The sequence below is a fragment of the Rhinolophus sinicus genome, linkage group LG05, assembly GCF_036562045.2.
Source record: "Rhinolophus sinicus isolate RSC01 linkage group LG05, ASM3656204v1, whole genome shotgun sequence".
Taxonomy (NCBI): Eukaryota; Metazoa; Chordata; class Mammalia; order Chiroptera; family Rhinolophidae; genus Rhinolophus; species Rhinolophus sinicus.
The window spans coordinates 143,693,368-143,716,569 of NC_133755.1; the positions used below are offsets into that span (position 1 = coordinate 143,693,368).

Consider the following 23,202-nt stretch of genomic DNA (forward strand, 5'->3'; position numbering starts at 1 on the left):
GCCAATTTGCCCTTCCCCAAAGCCTTAACATATCATAAGCACCTAGTACTTAGGGGGGAAAAATACCATAAATAACTGAAACTTATTATTCAGCAGTTGGTGGAATTGATGTTTTACTATTCAGAAATATGTACTATTCAGAAATTGAGTGTTCCAATCTTTAGAGGTAAGAGACTGGAAATAACAGTTACTTAAATAACATAATGCTTTTTTTTCTCCTATAGTACAATTTCTGTTGTTTCTCCTATAGTACATCCAAGGCAGGCATGGCAGCTTCCCTTTCATCAAGGACCCAGATCCTCCTGAAAAGTGACTTCCATCTATAAGGTTTCTTCATTATCTAATATGGCTACTGAGTTCCAGGCCTAAAATAAAACATGTAGATTACTTTTCCATGGGGTAGATATTTTTCCATGAGGACAAAGAAGGGTGTTACAATGAAGTCTGTTGCTTTAGATGATCAGTGGATAAACCCAGGCAAGAAGAGTAACTGGAAACAAGTGGGTTTCTCTTTCCTTATAACCTAATCTTATAAAACCTACATAGGTAGTGCCATCTGAGTGCAGATTGAAGCTAAACTAGTTAAAGGCTCTGAAATTCAGTGTTTACATACTACTTTTATCCTCCAGTTTATTCATAAATATAATAAATAACTTAAGAGGTTTACTATCACTTCTTTAATACAAAAAAGGAAGTTTAGTCAGGCAACATAGGCAGTGAAAAGGTGACACTGTGGAGAGAAGGATCCAAGATAGCAGAGTAGGTTAAACGCTCTGCATGCCTTCTCCCATGGTCACATTAAAATTACAAATAAATTATAAAACACCCAACCTGAACAGGCATCTGAAGTCTAGCTAAACAGAAGTTTAATAACTAAGGATATAAAGAAGAAGCCATGTTGAGACCAGTAGGAGCTGAGATGTGAAACAGGCCAGTCCACACTGGTCCACACCTGTGTGTGATAGTTAAGAATCAGGAGGGATATCTTGGCTGTGGATGTTCCCCCTGGAGGAGTGAGGGACCCCAGCACCACACCAGTCTCCCCAGCCCGGAGTACTGGTGCTGGGAAGAGACTGCCCCATGACATCTGCTTGTGAAAAACAGTGAGGATTCCAACCATCCGAGCGGGATGAAAAGCTGCAGGAAACCCAGATGTCCTCTTAAACGGCCCGCACACAGACTCATTTGCTCACAGCCACTTACCTTGGGCTCCAGTGGAGGGAAAGTGATCCAGGAGGTGTTGCAGACATTGAGGGATGGGGCAGATTGAGGTATGTGTCTTTGGGGGAGAACTGAAGGACAGCTGGCATTTTCCTGTGTGATATCCTCCTCCTGTGCAGCCTACAGGCAGGCACCATCTTTCCTCTGTTGATCCCACCCCCACAATGGCCAAATCTGAATCTGATTGGTCTGCTGAGCTCTGCTGATCCATCCTGCTGACTCACTGGGACCCTGCCCCACCCAATTCTCCCAACACCAAAGGCACTTTTTCCATGAGCATCCAACGCCACCTGCATTGCACTCTTTCTTGGAAAACTATGAGAGTCTGCAGGTCGCAGGTGGGCAGAAACTGGCCTCTGTGTGCTCTGACACTTTTGCTGAGTAGATCCAGGTTAGTACTGGTGCCAAACCAGAATCTGCATTAACTTGGCAAACAAAACTCTTCCCACTCTAGTGATTCCCTGAGGCTCTGCCTCACCCACCTGGTGTACTGCATGAGGCTTTATTAGTGGCTGAACCTTAAGGGAGCCGGCAGGTGGCAGCAAGCCTCACAATGTTCTGGCTTTTTGTGGAGCTACCTCAGGCCTGTAAGTGGTGGCAGCCATCCTTGGTTTGCAGAATGGACTCTCTCACATGCCTCCAGATTTAGCACAGGTAGTGAACAACCATGTATCTCTTTGTAGCTCCTCCCAGCAATCCTGAACACTCACAGGCAGACCTTAGCCTGCACCAGAGCACCTCCCAAGAGGCCCCAGAACCAACATCTTGGAGGATGGCTTCAGACCACAGCACAGCACTGCCGAAATAGTCCCACAAACTGCACACACAAAGGGCGATCTCAACAGGCACCAGATCCCACTGGGGCAAATCCCACTCAGTGGGGTAAACCCCCCGAACAGCAGCCCATAAGCTGTGGATGTGAACAAACACCACAGCCAATCAGCCTGAGGGTCAATCCCACCCACTGAAGTGCCAATAGCAATCAAGGCTCAACTATAACAAGAGGGCACAAACAACCCACACAAGGGACATTCCTGGAGCACCCAGAGCAGGTGACCAGGGAGACTATGCCAGGGCTCCACAGGCCACCTGGACAAGACTGGAAAATGTAACAGATCTACCTAATACATAGAAATAAACACAGAGAGACAACCAAAATAAGGAAATAAAGTACAGGAGAAAACTCCAGAAAAAGAACTAAATGAAATGGAGGCAAGCAACCTACCAGATACACTGTTCAAAACAATGGTTATAAGGATGCTCAAGGAACTCAGTGAGAACTTCAACAAGAGATAGCAAGGATAAAAAAAAAAAAAAGGACAAATAAAACATAAAAAATAACCAGTCAGAAGTGAAGAATACAGCAACTGAAATAAAGAATGCACTAGAAGGAATCACCAGCAGACTAGATGGGGTAGACGATCAAATCAGTGATTTAGAAGACAAGGTAGCATAAAACACCCAATCAGAATAGCAAAAATAAAAAGAATCCAAAAAAATTAGGGTAATTTTATTAAGACCCCTGGGACAACATCAAGCATAACAACATTCACATCATGGGGGTACCAGAAAGAGGAGAGAGAAAGCAAGGGATTGAGAACCTATTTGAAGAAATAATGACTGAAAACTTTCCTAACCTTGTAAAGGAAATAGATATACAAATCCAGGAAGTGCAGAGAGTCCCAAAAAAGATGAACCCAAACAGACCCATACTAAGACACATTATAATTAAAATGGCAAAGGTTAAAGACAAAGAGAGAATCCAAAAAGCAGCAAGAGAAAGGCAGCTAGTAACTTATAAGGGAGCCTCCATAAGATTGTCAGCTGATTTCTCATCAGAAACTTTGCAGGCCAGAAAGAATTGGCACAAAATGTTCAACATAATGAAAAGCAAGGACCTACAACCAATGGTACTCTACCCAGCAAGATTATCATTTAAAATCAAAGGGCAGATAAACAGCTCCCCTTTGTATAGGTGGGTACTAGACAAGAAAAAGCTAAAGGAATTCATCACCACCACACCAATATTACATGGCATGTTAGAGGGGCTTCTTTAACATGTGAAAAAAAATAAACAGCAAAAGCTACATATCTATCAAGAATTACTTTCAATGTAAGTGGATTAAATGCTATAATCAAAAGATATAGGAAGATAAGAATGGATAAGAATGGACAGGATGGATAAGAATGGATAAGAATGGATAATGAATGGACTCTTACATATCCTGCCTACAAGACACTCAATTAAGATTATAAGACACACATAGACCAAAAGTAAAGGGACGGAAATTGATATCTCATGAAAATGGAAACAAACAAAAAAATCTGTAGCAGCAATACTTATACCAGACAAAATAGAATTTAAAAGAAAGGCTATAACAACAGACAAAGAAGAACCCAGCAATCCCACTTCTGAGTACTTATCTGCAGAAACCCAAAATGCTACTTCGAAGGGACATGTGTATCCATATGATCATTGAAGCATTATTTACAGTGGCCAAGATGTGGAGGCAGCCGGAGTGTCCTCTGATGGATAAATGGATAAAGAGTAGGTGGTACATATACACAATGGAATATTGCTTGGCCATGGAAGGGAATGGGTTCTTGCCACCTGTGACAGCATGGATGGAACTGGAGGGTACTGTGCTGAGTAAGCATGTCAGAAAGAGAAAGACAGATGCAATGTGACTTTGCTTATATGTGGAATCTAAAGAACAAAATAAACCAACAAACAAAACAGAAACAAACTCATAGATACAGAGAACATTTTGATGGCTTCCAGATGGGAGGGGAGTTTTGGGTGTGGGTAAAAAAATGGGGAGAAATTAATAGTACAAATTGGTTGTTACAAAGTAGTTATGGGGATGTAGGGTACAGCATAAGGGACATAGTTAATAATATTATAATAACTACGTATGGTGTCAGATGGGTACTAGATTTATCGTGGTGATAGATGGGAGGGGGTTGGGGGGTAGGGTGAAAAAGTACAAATTGGTAGTTACAAAATAGTCCTGGGATATAAAGTAAAGCATAGGGAATGTAGTCAATAATATGGTAATAAGTATGTATAGGTGGGTACCAGACTAGTCAGGGGGATCACTTCTTAAATTATCTAATGTCTAACCACTATGCTGTACACCTGAAATTAATATAAAATAATAATAATAATAATAATAATAATAATAGACACTGTGAAAATTAAATTATTGAATTATTGTTGGGGTCATAGATTTAAAAGATTTGTAAGTATTCACCAAACTATCCACCTTTTTTATCCTACGACACTGAATTTTTGGATCACGTTTAAGGTTATAGACCAAAATTTCTCTGTAATGATGCCAGGAAACACAAGAACCAAATATTTCCAGATGAGCCCACAGGCAATTCCAATACCCATGGTTACAAAACTCATCTACATTTTTTAAGAGTGGCTTTTCTTTATGGAAGAACACAATGACACAATTTTAATAAATACCCAAATCACCACCATTCCAGTTCATATAATGTATATGTGCAGAGTCCTGAAAATGCAGCACACACACACTACCCACAAAGCTGTTTGGTCCAAAACCCATATGCTCAGTTAGACCATGAAAAGCATTATTGCATGTAGGGCATATCTTTGGCAAAGCCATGGCTCACCACCTGGGCCCTGCTTTTTCCAGGAAGCTCCAGCTGGGTGACAGTACGTCATCTTTCCAAGACAATTGATCCCTTTAGGCCATCATAGAATCGAAAGAGTTTGGGCCTCTTTTGGTTCAGTCAGTCCATGCAGTCGCCATGCAGACACATGTTGTAAGCAAACGGTGTGAATGGGCCCAGCCTAATATTTCCCCATGGCACGTTTTTTGGTGTCCTTTAAGCGTCCCCACTGCTATAGTGCAGTTTGCAGATTGCTGGTCACTTTGACTTTACCTGTTTCTCATGACACAATGTTCAGGTTCCACAACTATTAAAAGTCCATTCTGTGCCTCCTTTGATCTTAAGTAATGTAAACTTATTTCCTTCCTAACCTGAAAAGAGGCTTAGTGGAATTTTGAATTTTTCCTGTTATAAAAATTCTTAGGTTTTGTCAAAAGAGATTTGAAATACCACTTGAAATCATGTACTCACATCCCTCACCACCACTTCCAAATAACTGAATTACATAAATAAAACATTACACAGAAAGTGCTTTGCTACAATTTATGGGTGGTAAATTTAACAAGAGCTGGCTCATTGTAGGGAAATTCAACTTATCTTTTCTGGATCCTTTTATTCTATACGTGGAAAGAAATTCATGTCAGTTAAAAAAAATCTATTACTGCTTCTCATAACTGAATCCATTGTTTTTCACCATGATCCATCAGGTAAAAAACAAGAATAATAGATTGCTTTGACAGAACCTTGAACATAAACATCTCCAAGAATCAAGCATAGAAAGTTAAATGGGTTTCAGGTGGTATTAAAAAAAACAACGATCATCTTTATACTTTTGAAAAATCAGATCTTACTAAAAATGTGTTATTATTATCTGCTACAAAAAGATAAGTTATATAGAAGTTGAACTTTCACAATTAGACTTGATGATTTTAACTAAATAATTGAAGTCCTATACATAGTCAACTGATTACAAAGATTAGTGTTTACCCTATTTTACAAATATTTTCTGTTCATAAAGTAATCAAGAGACTCTATAATTATTAGTTCTACATGACCCATTTTAGTTTCAGAAAAGTTTCAGTGAACGTGCATACACCTACTTTACACACACACACACACACACACACACACACACACACACCCCTACCACATCTCAGGTGATTTTTCTCCTTAACTGACACCTATCTAGCATCTAATCTTTTCTAATTTTATTTAGATAATCAACCTCCCAAACTGTCTCCAAGAAAGATGACTACATTGCCAGCTACAGTGGCAGAACTCACCCTAAGTCAATCAGCACATAATATTCACATTAAGTCTATTATTGGCACAAGGCTGGGCATATGACCCCAATTTGTCCAAACAGAAAAATAGAATGATTTTTATGCAAGATGAAAACGCAGAGAGCTCGGCTTCCCATTTTCTCTTATCAGATGAAGAGGAGAGAACAGGGAGCTCCAGTTGCTAATGACAGTCATCTGTGACCCCGAGAATGAGGACCATGCTTGTGGCAGAGGCTACGGTCAGAAAGGATTTGAATCTTAGTTGACATCATTGAACTACTAATGGCATTGTGCCTGGAACCCTTCCTACTCCTGTCTTCCAGTTAGAGAATTTACAAATTGACTTAGTGTGTAATCCACTTTGAATGAGGTTCTGTAACTGCTTATATATGTTCTTCTTTCCCTTTAAAAAGAAATGACAGAATATACTCAAAATAATCTGCTTTCTCGTGGCTAGTTTCATTCATATTGCTTTACATCAGAAGATCATTGAATATGTATTTGATTTTGAAACTACCTTTGAGAACTCTCCCTAATCATCTAATGAGGCACAAAATTTGATACATCCATTGCTTAAAAAGACGATTAATATTCTTACAAACGTTAATGCAAATTTAAAATGAGTAAAAACCCTCTTGACAAAAAGTATAGTTTCACAATCAAGGTCAAACATTATTCCCAGCCTCAAGACCTGAAACAGCTTGACCTGTTTTGTAGTCAATTTTAAACTCTGGCCTATAATGCCAAAGGTATATTATTTTTTTAATTACTCAGAATTATTTGTAGGCCATAGCAATCCTATTGCTCCCTTCTCATTTTCCTAAACTATTTTGATACTTACTTCTAGATCTTGCTGGGTATTAGATGTTTCTTGCATATGTCCACAGATAATAACTCATCAGCTTTGCAATCTGATTCTTAACAGTAAGAGATTAAAACTAATGTAGATGATTCTCAGATGACACATACTGAGGTAGAGAAAAATTCCATCATTTCCTTCCACAAAATGAGAGAAATTTTAATTCTTTTTCTCAACAGCTGCTTCATATTTTTATGCATAGGAAAAAAATATGTGCAATTACTCCAAGTACAATCAAGTCATTTAACATGGCTTTACTATCATTGTAGTTGCGGGATATTTTAAAAGAGAAAAAAAGAATCTCAAAGCACAGGTCCTGCTGTGCAGCAAAGCAATCAAATTCCTTCATAATAACAGCCTGATGGGATTCAGCGATCTGAGGAATAATGAATAACCACTTTAATCAGTAAACAGGAAAGTGCTATAACAGTCACTGAGTAAAAATTGACTATCATTTGTTGATCCTCTTGATGAGCATTTCAAACAATAAATAGAATTGTAAGTATCTTTTAAAAAGAAAAATAACTTTGGTTAGTGCGGTTGATTTTGCCAGGCAATGAGAAAATGATAGACCATCTTAGATTGTCCTGCAGTGTAGCCCTATCAATAAAATGCACACATAATTTTTCTAAAATTACCTGGCCAAACTGACCCTATCACTTGAATATGTCAAGATGAAGTCATTTTGCAGTTGGTTAATAAGGTTGTATTTCTGGACTGATTACTGAACTTCATTCTATTTCATTAATTAATTCTCTTCTTCGCTGTTCATCTTATGAAGTTATTTGCATCTGAATATGAAGAGTCTGTTTCAAAATAGTCTTCAAGTTTAAAATGCAGTCTCTCAAATGTTGGCCGTTCCTTAGGCTCTGCATTCCAGCATTCCATCATGATGTTATAGAATTGCAGTGGGCAATTAGGTGGTTGAGGGAGTCTGTAGTTTTGACTCAACTTGTGGATTACCTGAGCACCTGTCATATCTGAAAATATAGAACGAAATCAACAAAAAACAAGTTTAAAAAAAAAAAAAGAGTATTAAATCCAGAGATACTTACACTATAGGAAATTGATTTTCTTGGTGAAGTTATGAGATCTTCCATCCCCTTCCCAGGCTGCAGAGATTAAACTAAATCCTGCATCAAGTAATGTCTATAAGACTGAAATTCAAGAGCAAAGGAGGAGGCAATAAACCACCTCATTAATGCAAATCATCATCATCAAATTTTATTTCTTATGCTCCCAAAGGCACATGGTGTGGTCAGCCTCATAACTCTGCCCTCTAAGTCTGGGCAAAGCAGTTAAAGTCACACCTAAGTAAGTGACCTGCAGCAGAAAAGTCCACTTCAGAATTAATTACTCACCACTATAAGGCATTTTGCCATAAGTAATGATTTCATAAAGAAGGATTCCAAATGACCACACATCGGACTTAATGCTGAATTTATTAGTACGAATAGCTTCAGGCGCAGTCCACTTCACTGGCAGCTTTATTTCGTGTTTAGATTCATAGATGTCTTCATTATCTACCTGCTAAAGCATTAAGAAATCAAACCAACTTAAAGTGATATATATATATGTGTGTGTGTGTATGTGTATATATATATATATATATATATATATATATATATATATATATGTTTGTTTTTTTTGCCACCCTCATTCATCTGTTACATGCTTCACATTAAAATTTAGAGGAAAAAGATTCAAGGTAAGCTCAGTTCAATGGATAGTTACAGTAGCAAATTCCAAATATGACATACAAGACTGAAAAATCTGTGAGAAATCATTAATAGAACATTATTTGAGAGCCTACTGTGTGCTAAAAATAGCACTGTTAGTCAATTCTACTGCATATGGAAAAATTCATGTGCGATGATACTGGCTTTTGATGTGGGCTTTAGTAAATTTAAAAAAAAAAAAAAAAAAAACGAAAGCAAAGCCTGTCTGTTTTCTGATTTACTGCTGGTACTAAAGAGCCACTGACTTTGGTAATTATCATGTAACCACTTTCTAATACTCAAAAGTAGGATCCAAATGATATTAATATATCATTCACTGGGGTTCTAATTAATCTACAGAAAGAAAAGATGATGAATTCATGAAATTCAAAAGAGAATCATTTATTTGTTGTGTTTTATGCCCCACACCTACAATTTTAGGATATAATGTAGAAATTAAATTTAGAAAAAAGACAATGAATATTATATCTCCTATATCAGTGTCTGTTGACATAATATCATGAAATAGGACATGGGACAGGAGGTGGCAGGAATTAAAAATTCCATGATTGCTGAAGAATTCTGGCAGCATGCATGTTAGCCTGGCATAAAGTGAGCAAATGCTGGTAGGGTAAATGTGTACAAAGTGTGACTACTTTTTGTAAAGAAAATAGAGGCAGACAGAGGCTACTGGTATTGAAAAGTAGATCATTAATTCAACCACAAACTTAATTTCATACTTTTCCATCTGGTTGGTCATCATGTTCTCAGTTTCCTTCTCCTTAGTGAAGAAACAGAAATGGGAGGTAGAGTGAGCCTTGGGCTATTGAAGGCCTTGGGCTATTGAAGTGTTCTATGGGCCACAGAACTTGGAGAAACATTATTTTGAAGAATAACAGTAAATCTATTAGTCTACTGGTGTGTTAGGATTTTGACCCATTACAAAAACTAATTAAAACAAACAAATTCACCTTAAAAACTCTTGCAAGTCCAAAATCTGCCACTTTGTAGATATTATGTTCACCAACAAGGACATTTCTGGCAGCCAGATCTCTATGTATATAGTTCTGGGACTCCAGATAGGCCATTCCAGAGGCAACTTGTGCCGCCATGTCTACCTGCTGAGGCAGATGGATTTTTGATCCAGCATCATCTAGGCAACAAGAAAAAATAAGAGATTTACTTTGGGGAATATTTCAACTATTGAAGTGAATTCTGAGAATCTTGATGAATGAGCTATCAGTTGTATTAAGTGCCATAGCACTGATCTGTTACGAAAAAAATATAACCATACAAATGATTTCACTTCCTGTAAAGGGTCAATGAGGCAATGATTTTCAGAGTCCAAACACATTTCAATGCCCTTCCCTGAATAAACATTACACAGAGAAAGAAGCAACAGTATCACATGATCCAAACACAGCTATAGCCATCTGAAAGAGTTGGGCATCGCCTTTGTCCATAACACATATCACCAAGCTCATCTCTTCATGAAAATTGTTACTTGCTCAAGTCTGGATTTCTTTCAAACATTGAAAAATTTCTTTTAGTCTTTGATCTTAAAAACAATGCTAATTTGCATGTCTGAGCAAATGAAAGTTCTCATTATTTCACTGTACTATTCTTCAAAACTAGCTCACTAACAAAAATGAAGAGTCAATCAGTAGTTATAAAATGTGTATATTATATTTGTACTCCATTAAGCTTGATACATTTTTTTTATTTCCCATTCTTAGCCTATTATTCTTAGAATAGGTTGTTCATCTCTGCAGGCATGGACATACATTTAATAAAAATAGTTTCTCCTACTGCTCATCCTGTATAACTAAATATAGGAAATTCACATAGTAGGGTCAGTGTGATCATTAGGAGAGAGGTTAGTTATTTTGTGATGACTTTGTGAAATGTGAAATGGAGTCAGCCATCCCTGGAGAGTGTTTAGCTACCACATTCTCAGTCATTGTCTTCAGATTTCTGAAGCATTAAAAAGGTTTCATATAAATTCAAACTATCATTATTCCCGACTAAGCCAAATATTACAAAAAGTGTTTTGGACTCATGGTCAAGAGTCTTAGGCACAACTTTTGCCTTGAGAGGCAACTATACAGTACAGAGGTTAGGAAGACTGGTTTGAAACTAGAGTGCCAGAATTTGGATCTGGGCTCTCTCTGCCTCAAATTTCTTTCCTGACTTTGGGCAAGCTTCTAAACACTCCTATGCCACCGTTTCCGCATGTCTATAGCAATAATTGTAATTATGGTATTAATTGTTAAAAAGAGAATTAAAATGAGTTAATACATGTAAAGCACTTAGGACAGTGCCTAAGCACCTAGAAAGAACTCAGTAAACCCTACCTGTTATTGTTATCATTGCTGCTGCCTAATCAGAATTAAATAGTTTAGGACTTGTTAAGCTAGAGATGCCTGTGGATTACCCAAATGGAAATGACTAACAGAAAAACAGTATATGGGTCTGAAGCTCAGGAGAGAGCATGCAGCTAGAGGTACTGATTTAATAGTGATAGTTTATGAGTGGGAGTTAAACATTAAAAGTGTCTGGGGTTGCTAGAAAGTGATAGAATCATGAAAAACCCCTACATTTAGGGAGGGCAAAGGAAGATAAACCTGTAAGAAAACTGAGAAGGATGAGAGGAGAATCAGAAAAGAACATCATTATAGTTAAAGGTTTTGAGAAAGAGAAAGTCACCACCATTGTCAAACTCCACAAAAAAGTCCACCAAGATAAGGGCTAAATGGCATATGTTAAATATAATAAGTAGGTACTCATTGGTTGCCCTGGTGGCAGGAAGAGCAGTTTCACTGGAGATGGACTATAAGGGGCTGGAGGCTGGAGGCTAGACAGGAGCTGAAAACATGGAGACAGTAAGAGGAGATGTCAATTCCCAAAACTCTAGTGAAGAAGGGAAGACCAAAAAAAGGGGGGGGGGGGGTCGTGGTAGAGGAAAATGTAAGTCAAGGGAAGCAATTATGAAATTTATGATAGTGAAGGTTTGTCACTGACAACATACTCAGGAGGTTTTTGGAGTGCTGGTCATGTTCTCAAGTCTTGTACAGTGGCTGCACAGCTGTTCACTTGCTCATTTTATAATTAATAATAAATTATACTATATGATATATGTACTTTCTACAAATGTGCTATCTTTTTAAATTTTAAAAAAATTAAAATAAACAGAGTCAAGGACATTTTTTGAAATGGTAAGGACCTACGCACAGTGTATGTGTGTGTATATGAATATATATTTATGATTTTAATGCAATCAGCATATTTAAATAGGATGTGAGGTGAAACTAACTAAATGCTCACTGATCCATTTGTCCTTTTATTCCTGGGCACACACAGAAAACTATATTCCCCATTTTCCCTTGCATTTAAATTGGACCATGTCACTAGTTCTGTGGACTGCAGTGTGTGCAGAGATATTCATCGTTTACAGGCCTGATTCTTAAAATCTCCCACATCTTTGTAGCTAGGAGAGATGAATTTTGAAATGACAAAGATGTGATGAAAGGAGCCTAAATTTCTGTGCCCTAATTTAAAGCCACCCAGAAGAGGTGGCTGGGGTATATCAACAATGCCTATTTTTATTATGTCACTGAGATTTTTGAGTTGTATGCTATAGCAGATCACGTTAATTATTCCATCTAAAATGACAAACTATAAGCAAAAAGACAAACTCTAACTTAGTATGCAGCATAAGGGTAAATCATTGTGGCACTGAGCTCTGATGGACAAAATAGCTAAGCTTTTTGATATCAAAGTCACTCAATAAAAAAATAAACATTAAAAAGTTTAAGATAAGCTGGTGATAAGTCCTAGACTACGTGGTAGGCAGCCTCAAAAGTAGCATCCAATATTCTCTGCTTCCTGGTATTCACACCGTTGTGAAATCCCCTTCTATTGAGCATGGTCTGAACCAAGTAACTCATTTTTAACACATAGTCTATGACAAAAGTGATGGGTATCACTTCCAAGAGAAGTTACAAAAGACGGTGACTTCATCTTGCTGGAAGTTTTATCTCCCTTGTTCTCTCGCTTGCTCACTCTGCTATGATAAAGCCAACTGCCATGTTGTAGAGGTCCATGTAACAAGGAACTTAAGGCTGCTTCCAGCCAATACCAGCAAGGAAATGAGTTCTTCAGTCCAACAGCCCCAGAGGAACCAACTTCATGCCAATAATCATATGCATAAAACTGAAAGTAAATCAACCTCCTGCAGAAACTTCAGGTTACTGGAGCACCTGGCAATGCTTTCACTGCAGACTTGTGAGAAACCCTGAGCTGGAAGGCCCAGCTCAACTCCACCTGTGGATTCCTGACCACAGAAACTGTGAGAAAATAAATGTTTGCTGCTTTAAAAAGCCACCAAGTTTTGGAGTAATTTGTTGTGCAGTAATAGATAATGAATACAGGTTGGTGTTAGGAAAATAACATCAGTCTTATGCATTTCATTAAAAGCTTAGACTATGAAGCCAGATTTCCTGAGTCTGAATTTTAACTCAAGCACCTTGGATAAGTTACTTATCCTCTCCATCCCCTAGTTTCTTCAACTATAAGCTAGGGGTGATAATAATAATAATTCATGAGGTTGTAAGAATAATGAACTACATTAATATTTGTAGAGGACTTAGAAAAATGCCTGGCACATAGTAAGTGCTATATAGTACTTTTTACAGAAAAAAATTAAAATGTGCATGCTCCTCTCTCACCACTATCCCATGTGGTGGAATTCTAGTAAATCACCTCACTTAATAACTCATAACAATTATATGAAGTAACTATTATTATTTGCCCCATTTCACGGGGGTTCCTGCTACTCTGAGGAACAGGTAATATGTTGTAGAGTGGAGATTGAAATCCAGGTATGTTTTAGGTCAAAATCGTATTCTCTCAAGAACTATTCTATACTGCCTGCCGAAAACTTACCTTACACATCACTCCTGAGCACCCTAATGTCAGGGACGATGAAGAGACTTCCATTCACACAAATGGCAACTCGTTATGTAGTTGTATTCAGTTAAAGGGTATCTCAATGGAAACACCCCTGTCCACATCAGTCCACTTAAGTGAACTGTCAATGAGAATGATGAACAATAAGAATGACACTAGAACTTGATTTATATTTTTTTAAAGGAAATATCCTGACATATGTCAGATGCTCTATAGGTATTTATTGGAAAGAAAACAAGCCCAACTAAACTGAAAAAAAAACAAAAAAAACTGCAAATAGTTATCCTCTTTAAACTTCAGTAGGAATTACCTGTATCAATTACCCTCAATGCTAACATTTTTTGACAAGCTTCTCCCATTTTGGAGAACTGTATTGCAAAAAAATATTCAGCCAAGCTTAGAGATTACAAAGATGGTTCTATAGGAAAATATGTATGTTATTTCAACTATCAAATACAATATCCAATCCTATTACAGTGGATATAAAAGGTTTTCACTGACAGGCACAATAGAGAAGGAAATTGACTAATAACACATCTCTTGCCCTGAAAGAGTGCAGTAGCTTAGGAACTGCTTAAGTCGACCTCAGAACACACTTCTAATAAAATAGCCAGATGTCAAAACTGATGTAAAGGTTGTTCACAGACTTGTGACAATTTACATCTGCAGCAAGAAAATATTTTCAATTATGTCCCATTACTCAAGAGTCTTTCAGCTTAATATTTATCATGATAGGCTGTTTAAGAGTGGCAGATTCATTATAAGATCACTTCGTTGAATTTAAACCCTCCTGATTGGGAAGGGATTGTCTATAGTGGGCATATTTTCATTACTCCTCCTTGCTGCTAAGTGTCCTGGAAAATGGTAGCTTTGGTAAATTGACCTTCATGTCCCTACCCAGAAGATGACAGGATTCATGCTCAACCCTGAGTAAAACACATCAACAAGCCACAGAAATCCTCAGAGGAGTTTGCAGTGTAATAAGGGATCTTTTCAAGCAGATACCAAAAGCCTCAAAACAAGCTTGACTCCAAGTCCCAATCTTACTAGGTTCAGGAGCGCCCCAACTTAATCTCTCTTTCAATTTATTCATTCAGTCAGTCAACGCATAATTAGTTCACACCTCCTGTGTGCCAGACACTGTTCTAGCACTAAAACAAAGAAAAATCTCTGCCCCCGTGGAGTTGTACTTTACAAGATACTAAAAATAAGCTACATAAATGTCGTGCATTATCAGATGATTAACAGATAAAAGAGAAAACAAAAACCAGAAAAGAAGAATATGAAGAGTCAGAGGGAGATTAAATTTTAGAATTTAGAGGGTGATCAGCAAAAGACTCACCATGATGAGGATGTCTGAAGATATTTCCAGAAGACTTTCAGGAAGTGAGGAAGCACACTATGTGGGTAAGTAATGGGAAACAATTCAGATCTAAAAATCAGCAAGTGTGAAGCACCTGAAGCCAAGCACATCTGGAAGATATGAAGAGCCGGAAAAAAAAAAAAAAAAGGCAGTGTAGTTGACACAGAGTGAACAGGGGACAGTGGTAAGAGATGTGGTCAATGGAGAGTCAGATCCTGGGGACTTTATGGGTCCCCAGAGAGAAGAACAAATAGGAGTCATTAAAAGTTTTGAGCTAAGGAGGTACAAGATCTGATTTACATTTTAACAGGATCTCTCTAGCTACTATATTAAGAAGAGACTGAAGGAGACAAGCACTAAAAGAGGGAGACCAATTAGGAGGCTATTACAGAATCCAGGAGGGAGTTGATTGACAACTTGGACCAGCATGGGAGGGTTGAGAAGCGGAAAATTCCAGGATATATTTGGAAAGCAAGATAATGGGATTTGCTGGCGGCTTAGAGATAGGATGGGAGAAGTAGAAATGACTCCACGATATTAGGCCTGATTGTTGACATTGTCAAAGAAAGAAGGACCACAAGAGTAGCAGATTACTGGAAATAATACAAGAAGATCAGTTTGGGTCATGTTGTTTTAAAATGTCTAATAGACATATGTAGTAGAAATTAGGGCTGTTCTCAAACATGTATTTTTGTCTCCTTTCAAGCTCTTTAGAGAATTGTGCTCCCCTACTCCTTTTGACTTGATTAGGCTGGATGGAAAGGGTACAAAAGTCACCTCTGTCACTTGTGGTCAGAAACTTTAAGAGCCAGAATAAGGTTAGTTATATCTCGTGCCCCCGCCAAGGTGATCAAAAGAGCTGAGCCACCAGTCAATCTATTTTTGTACATGTACCATGAGCAAAATAAATACTTGAGTTAAGTCTCTGGGACTTCAAGGCTGTTCCTTACTGCATCATACCTACATTATCCAGACTGGCATAACATTTAAGTAGAGAAGTTAAGACGGCAGTTGGATATATGATTCTGAAGTAATAGAAGGATATAAATTGGGGGAATTGTTGATACACAAATGTTAGTAAACAATGCAACTGGTTGAGATTATCAAGGGAACTAGCAATGTTGCAAAGGAGTCCTGGAAAATTGCAAGATACTGAGAGGTCTTGATACTGAGGGAAATGAGGGAAATCACATAAATTGAGAACCAGCGAGAAAGATAGGAGGAAAAGCCATTGAGTGAAGTGTCCTGGAAGCTAAATGAAGGAACTGTTACCAGAAGGAGATAGTGTCCATCAAATAAAATACTGCTGATAGGTCTGAGAATTAAAAATTGACTATTGACTTTAAAACTGTGAATGTTATAAGTGACCTTGACAAAGTACTTTTATTAGAGATGACCTAAGATGGCTCCTGTACTTTTGTCCCTGGGAATAAGGACCAAGGGGTCAATGGTTAAGGTTGGTATTCCTATGATGGATAACATATTCTGATGCTGTTAGATTTCATATCTTTTTGGAAGGGAGCTAGGTATATTTTTGTGGGTTTTCTGTTTTTTAAAGCATTTAACAGGCCTTATGTTTTTGGTTCTTCTAATCTAGTTGTACAACTTAATATCACCAATTTCACAAGTTACCCTGAAATAAGAGAATACTCTTATCTTTCTGATATCTTTGTTATATTATTCTCACCTACCTTTACCTCCATACACTATATCACTCCCACTCTGACATTTCAAGAAAAGATAGAAAAATCTCTTTTTTAAGTATGAATTACAGTTGACCCTTGCATAGCACAGGTTTGAACTGCACGAGTTCACTTATACATGGATTTTTTTTTTTCAATAAATACCTATACTGGTTTTGATCTGCAGTTGGGAGTCAGTCCACAGATACAGAGGGCCAACTAGATGCATTGATCTATGCCATTTTATATAGGGACTTGGGCATCTGTGGATTTTGATATCTGCAGGGGGTCCTAGAACAAATCCCCCACTGATACCAAGGGACAACAGCAATTGTTAAGTTGGGGGGTGTCAAAAGTTATATGTACATTTTCAACAGCCCGGGGGGTGAGCACCCCTAACCCCATACTGTTCAAGGGTCAACAAATGTATTTTCTCAGTACTTGATCTCAACTAGTTTTAACATTTCATTTTAATGCTTATTACATCATTGCTTATGACATTATTTATTAATAAACACCAAAATTTTACAATGCACTTAAGTCTTATCTGACTAGAGTAAGCAGATGTAGAAATAAAGCAATAGTACATTTCTGCTTTTTAGTCTGAAAATCCTAATATTGCCTAACAGTGAAAGTATTTTAAACACCAAGTACAATGTTGTCAAACACTGGCAAAGAAAAAAAATGATGGTACCTCTCCCTCTCTTTTCCCAAAAGTATTTTATGTCCCCTAATTCTCAGCCATAGAAAATATTGGTCCATGACTGATATTATTCAATTAGTTATTGTAGGAAACAAAGCATCACGCAAAACATTTGTTCTTCAATCTTCCACATTACGTTTAAGTACTCCAATATGTCCATTGTGAACAATTTGTTCTTCCACTACATAAATATTTTCCTCCCTTTGAGTACACAGTATATATCCTATAAAAGAGTAGTTAAGCAATTTAATGTTAAAACATTCATTCTCACAGATATACACATAGTAAATATCCTTTGGGTTATAGAAAGCTTGCTAAATTGACATTTATAGGACTTACTAAACTAAATGACTCTTTTTTTCTCCCTTTTATTAAGTCTTTAGCTTACTTTGGAGATATTCTTGCAGACTTCCATGTCTCATCAACTCTGTAATAATATAAATTGGATCTTCTAAAGTGCAAACAGCATAAAGCTGGATGAGCTTTGGATGTCTTAGGTTCTTCATTATCTGTGCCTCCCTCAGGAAGTCATTTGGATCCATTGAACCTGAAACAAGAAGAGGGGGAAATCACTTTCTGCTATTGAGACATTCCTATCCTCACAGCAGCCTGGTGGGAATCACCAAGATTGCTTCCTGCCTCTCAGTCAAGTAAGAACATCAATGTCGCAAATCTTCAGATTTATCAAAGAGGAGAATCAGTTCAGCCAGGGCAACCTAATAACTGATGTGCTGGTGCATGAGAGTGTGCAGTTTATGTGTTATGACCTGTAGGTGAAGAAAGGTTGATTCAGGTTCACATGAAAAATGAAGAAAAAAGGAAAGACTGACAGTCTAATTGAAAAAACAAGGCAGGCATCTTAAGAACACAAAGAGAAGACATTCTAGTAACATGAATGCTGGAAGACACTGAATGTTTAATTACTGCAGCCAGAGCTTTGTGGTCCAGGATCCAGGGAAGACCAATAGCTGCCCTGTCCTTAGTACCCACTGTGGTAACAGCTGAGTAACAATCCTAAAGTAATTACATTCGGCCATATTTATGCCCTTAATTCTGTAGGGACATACAGTATAAACTAAGGAGAAAATAATCAAAACTTAGTGTTTTTCCCACCAGTCTTTTGTGTCTAACTTGAAATTGATATTCAACATTTTCTCCTGTATTAATACTTCTGCAGTCAGAGTCTTAATAGATTGACCAAATGATAAGGGAGACAGTACTGGGACCTATTCTGAAAACTCATCTACAATTAAATTGTATTTAAATGGCTCATCTCAGACTCACCATGCAAAGTGGTTAACAGCAAATCAGATCTAAGAGGAGGAAGGATATCTGGAGTTTACATTTCATCAGTAATTTTTAAATCTTTCATTTCTTTTAGGATATGATGTTTTAGAGGTATTATTGTAATTTCACATTTCAGTATTTACTATGAATAGTGCAAATATTTCCATTGATGCCCAAAGAGAGTGTTCCATTTCATTCATCATGTTCTCATGTTGAAGACTTCACAATTGATATTTGAACCCAGGCATGGTCAACCTTTGACATTCTAAGGTAACATTCTGACTTATTTACTAATGTGAAGAAGAGTTATATGTTACCTGCAGATCATTTCACATAAAACATTTAGGCAGTCTATCCTTTGGTATATCCTTTACAGTCTAGAAGTCTAGAACCTAGGCTCAATCAAACTCCAGATTCTGAACAAACCCTGGCTCACTGTGTGATCTTTAGCAAGTTACCAAACATCTCTGTACTTCAGTTGCTCCATCTGCAAAGTGTGGCTAATAACTTACTGACATCATAAAATCATTATCAGGATAATAACAATGCCTGGCACATATGTATTCAATGACTGTTGACTATTATTTGTATTATTATTAATATGCATACTCTGGACTAAGCCAAACAGATCGACTGTATGTACTTTTTCACAGGCTGAAGAGGGGAATCGGTGATGACTTGAAGAGGGAAGATAAAGGGAAATGTCCTACTCTCTTTTTCATCACTTTTTGCTGAGCTCCCTCAATTTCATCTCTACGATTGGTTTGCTCCACATAATCAAATAGGATTGAAATCTTGAATCATAGTGGCAAAATGGATCTGAATACAAATGAGGCACCCAAACCATAATAAAGGACTTTGTACTTGGTTGGTACAACTAGTTTGGCATATGGTCAAATATGGATATATTGGGATCCTCCCAGCCCCCCCCCCCCAAAAAAAAAATAATCTGACTCATAAAACTTCCAGTAATGGCAGAAATTATAATCACCATTCAGACAATTTATATGTTTAATATGTTCTCTGTTGATACTTTGGGTGGGCATCAGACTCATGAAATACAGGACACTCAAATCACTGCCAAATTAGACTATGCATAATAGCTAGAACCACAGTACGTTCGGAGCCTCTGCAAGTGAAGGCTGGCTATGCTGGTTACAGCTGACCAGCTGCACAGCAGAGGAGACCCAATCTCAACTCAGCTTGTAATGCAACATTAAATATTAATTTTTGTCTGTCAAAGCTACTGTGGGAGTTGATTTCAGGCTCATCTTTATTGCATGGTAGTCTGCTAAGCAATAAATAGCTGCTAAGATTGATTAATGGCCCCAGTGAAGTGAAGACATTTAACCAATCACCAAAGCTGTTTGCTACTATCACACTGTAAATCAATAATAATCATTTCTGTTGGAGAGAAAACTATCATGGCATTTCTTTTTTTAATATAAGAAATCTGATTTTTTTTTTTTGTTCTCTTTTGACCTCCAGAAGGCCTTCCTTAGAGAGCAATGTTACGATAGATAGCTAGCTGCTTCTTTTTGGAAAAGAATAATTAGATTGGACGATAAAGTTGAGTCTCAGTTGTCAACAAGATTAGGATTCAAAATCACATACACACAGTGACTATGAAAATCTCAGGTGTTGGAATAGATTGTCCTCACCTGAAGTATTCACATGGCATCTGGGCACTTAAAAGTTCTGCTCCCTTGTTTCATGTGTCAGGTGTAAATGCCCTGGGCTCCTGCTCTAGCAAATTTGCACATCAGTGGACATCTGTCAGGAACTTATTAACATTTTTAAAGAACGCACTATTTACATTTTATGTACATTGAATCCTTATAAAACCCTATGAAGTAGGAACTAATATAATTCCCACTTCCAGGTGAAGAGATTCAAAAGGTGAAAATAGTCAAAGAGGGCAAAGCCAAGTTTGGACTCAGGTGTACCTCACACCAAACTTTATGCTCTTAACTTTTATACCAGAAGATCCCAAACTTTGTCAGTTCATGGCATACTCACTGTCTCAGTAACTTTTCTCACTTTGCCCCTAAGCTAAAATGAATACCCAACAGTTCTACTGATTACTTGGCTAAATCCAAACAACTGAAGCAGTATTTGTGTCCTAATGACTTAATACCCCTTTTTGAAAAGTAATACCAATCAATTGAAAGAGAATAATAATTGTTTATTTCATTCTTCATCACAATTACTTACTACAGAGATATATTCATTAACTGGGCATTGTACAATTTCTCAAGTCTTGGAAGCAGATAGAACACTGCTACCCAGAATTCCTGTTATTTTACACACTGATTTTTAGATGGAACTTGTATTTGATCACAGTAACCACCAAAAACCCAACTTCACAAAGATATGATGTCAATAACATGATCTAATGCTGAAACTTCCAATTACCTTACTGTATAGCAGTTTGTGCAGTATTTGAGGTGTTTACCTCAAAACTTCAAAATAACTGAGACACCCTGTGAATTCACTGTGGTGCCCCAATGTGCCTTGGCACACAGTTTGGCAACCATGGCATTACACTAGCCTGGAAGTCAGCAGTACCCAAGTGTTCAAGTGCTGCTACTAGGTGGCTTAATAAACCTCTAAGAATTCTGGACGAGGTCAATAATGGAGCCCCTCCCTCCCTAGAGAACTATATTCTAGTCTCTGGTTATTATTCTTACCTATGTTAATTAGAAATAGATATGAAGCTATTCCAGTAACATTACACTTTCATAGAATGTCACTTCCTTGTGGTGTGATACTATAGTAGCAGACGTGAGTTCAAATTCTAGCTCTGCCTCTTACTGATTTTGTATTAATAATAATAATGGTTAGCATAATAATAGTTTTTATTTGTCACATACAATGATCCAGATGTAATGTAAAGCATTTCCACTAATGACCTAATTTAATTTTCATAACAACCTTGCTAGGTTAGCGTTAGTATGAACTCTATTTTGTAAGTGATGAAAGTGAGGCATACCATGATTTGCCTCAATGTTATATGAGTAGTAAGTCTCAGGAAAGTTACTTAATCTCTCTAAATTTTCCTATCCCGCCTTTAAAATTGAGGAAATAATGTCTGGCAGAATGAATATCGATTTTAGTATACTTTCAATTTTCAGTACAGAGAGGAAAATGGAAAAAAAAAATTCCTACATTTTCAAATATGAGGTCTTTTAGGTGGACCACTTTACCTTCTGATCACACACAATTAATATATAATAAAATTGTTGTCCCCTTAATAACTCCAAGGTTCCACTGACTTTTTTTTTAAGTGTTTTCCATAAGTGAGTATTTTTTACCCAAATCTAGGGGAGAAAGGGAGAGAAGGGCACTGGAGGATTGAATATTTATTCTAGAGAAGAAATTCCTTATTGAAATGTTGCCTTGGGGATATCTTAAGACTTAGCTAAGCCAGGGAACATGCTCTTGCCTTTACATTCCAAAACCTTGGCTACAGGTTATGGTTACGTGGGTCAGACAGAGTGATTACATTTGCTTGGTTCCCACATTGGCTGTCCTGTGACCTCTTGGACATGTACAGTTGGACGCTGAACTGATAAAAATTAACATATGCCATTTAACTTTTGACAGTCTCATTTTTGTACCTGGTTTTAACGTTTTTACTGCTACTGAAGTGGTATTGTTCCAGAGGCCTTCCCACACTTCGCCAAACTGACCAGATCCTAATCGCTTCAGAAGCTGTATAGAGTTGCGGTCTATCTCCCACTGGTCCACAGTTTTGTAAGACAAATCGAAAGGGGCTGGTACTTGTATCTGTTGCACAGAATAATTAAAATGCGTGTAAGAAAAAAGATTTCACAATGTTTTATTAAAAATAATAGTCTACTTACCTTTAAAAAGATAGTTTAAAAATACAGAAGATTGTAAATTTTATTCTAATTACTTTCAAATGGAAAGCAGTTGTGGCAAAATCTGTATCATTACCTCTTCAAGCTGATCTCTCCCCCAAATCCTGCTAACTGAGGTACCTTGTTGTCCATCTGTCCCACCCCTCACCCAGTGCCTTCCTTGTACAAACAGGTTTGACGTGATTTCTTTCTGCCTCTTTGCCTAGCTAAATCCTCCAATTTCAAGGCCAAATTGAAGTTCCCACCTCATCCACAATTACTTCCCAAACTCTCTGGCCTATAGCATTTACCATTATGCATCATATATTTTTACATAATTAATCTTTTCGTATTTTTTGAAATTCATTTATTTGTTCATTCATTCATTTACTTGTCTATTTAATAAATAGATATTTTTCAAGCACCAAGTAGGTTCCATTGTGTAAACAAAACAGGCAAGGCCTCTGCTCTCCTAGAGCTCATAGTCTATTTTATGATTTACCATTGGATATTTATCTTATCTCCTCCACCAAGTCATCAGCATTTTGAGTGCATATAAGGCTGCCTTTGCTTTTTTTTAATTTATTAGTTTCAGGTGTAGAAAACAACATAG

At 37.3% G+C, this 23,202-nt stretch overlaps 1 protein-coding gene across 2 annotated transcripts in view; it reads right to left on the reverse strand.

Moving 5' to 3' along the window:
- Positions 1–7,148: 7,148 nt before the first annotated feature.
- Positions 7,149–23,202, reverse strand: part of FRK (fyn related Src family tyrosine kinase) — an 89,130-nt gene continuing 73,076 nt past the window's right edge. The window contains exons 4-8 of one of the 2 annotated variants that reach the window (XM_019741331.2): positions 22,347–22,515; positions 17,828–17,986; positions 9,695–9,876; positions 8,367–8,535; positions 7,149–7,985 (exon numbers count right to left, since the gene is read on the reverse strand). In XM_019741331.2, the coding sequence (XP_019596890.2) occupies positions 7,774–7,985; positions 8,367–8,535; positions 9,695–9,876; positions 17,828–17,986; positions 22,347–22,515 (891 nt within the window). In that variant the 3' untranslated portion in view covers positions 7,149–7,773. The remainder of the gene's footprint in view (positions 7,986–8,366; positions 8,536–9,694; positions 9,877–17,827; positions 17,987–22,346; positions 22,516–23,202) is intronic. The other variant, XM_019741332.2, reaches the window with a different exon arrangement.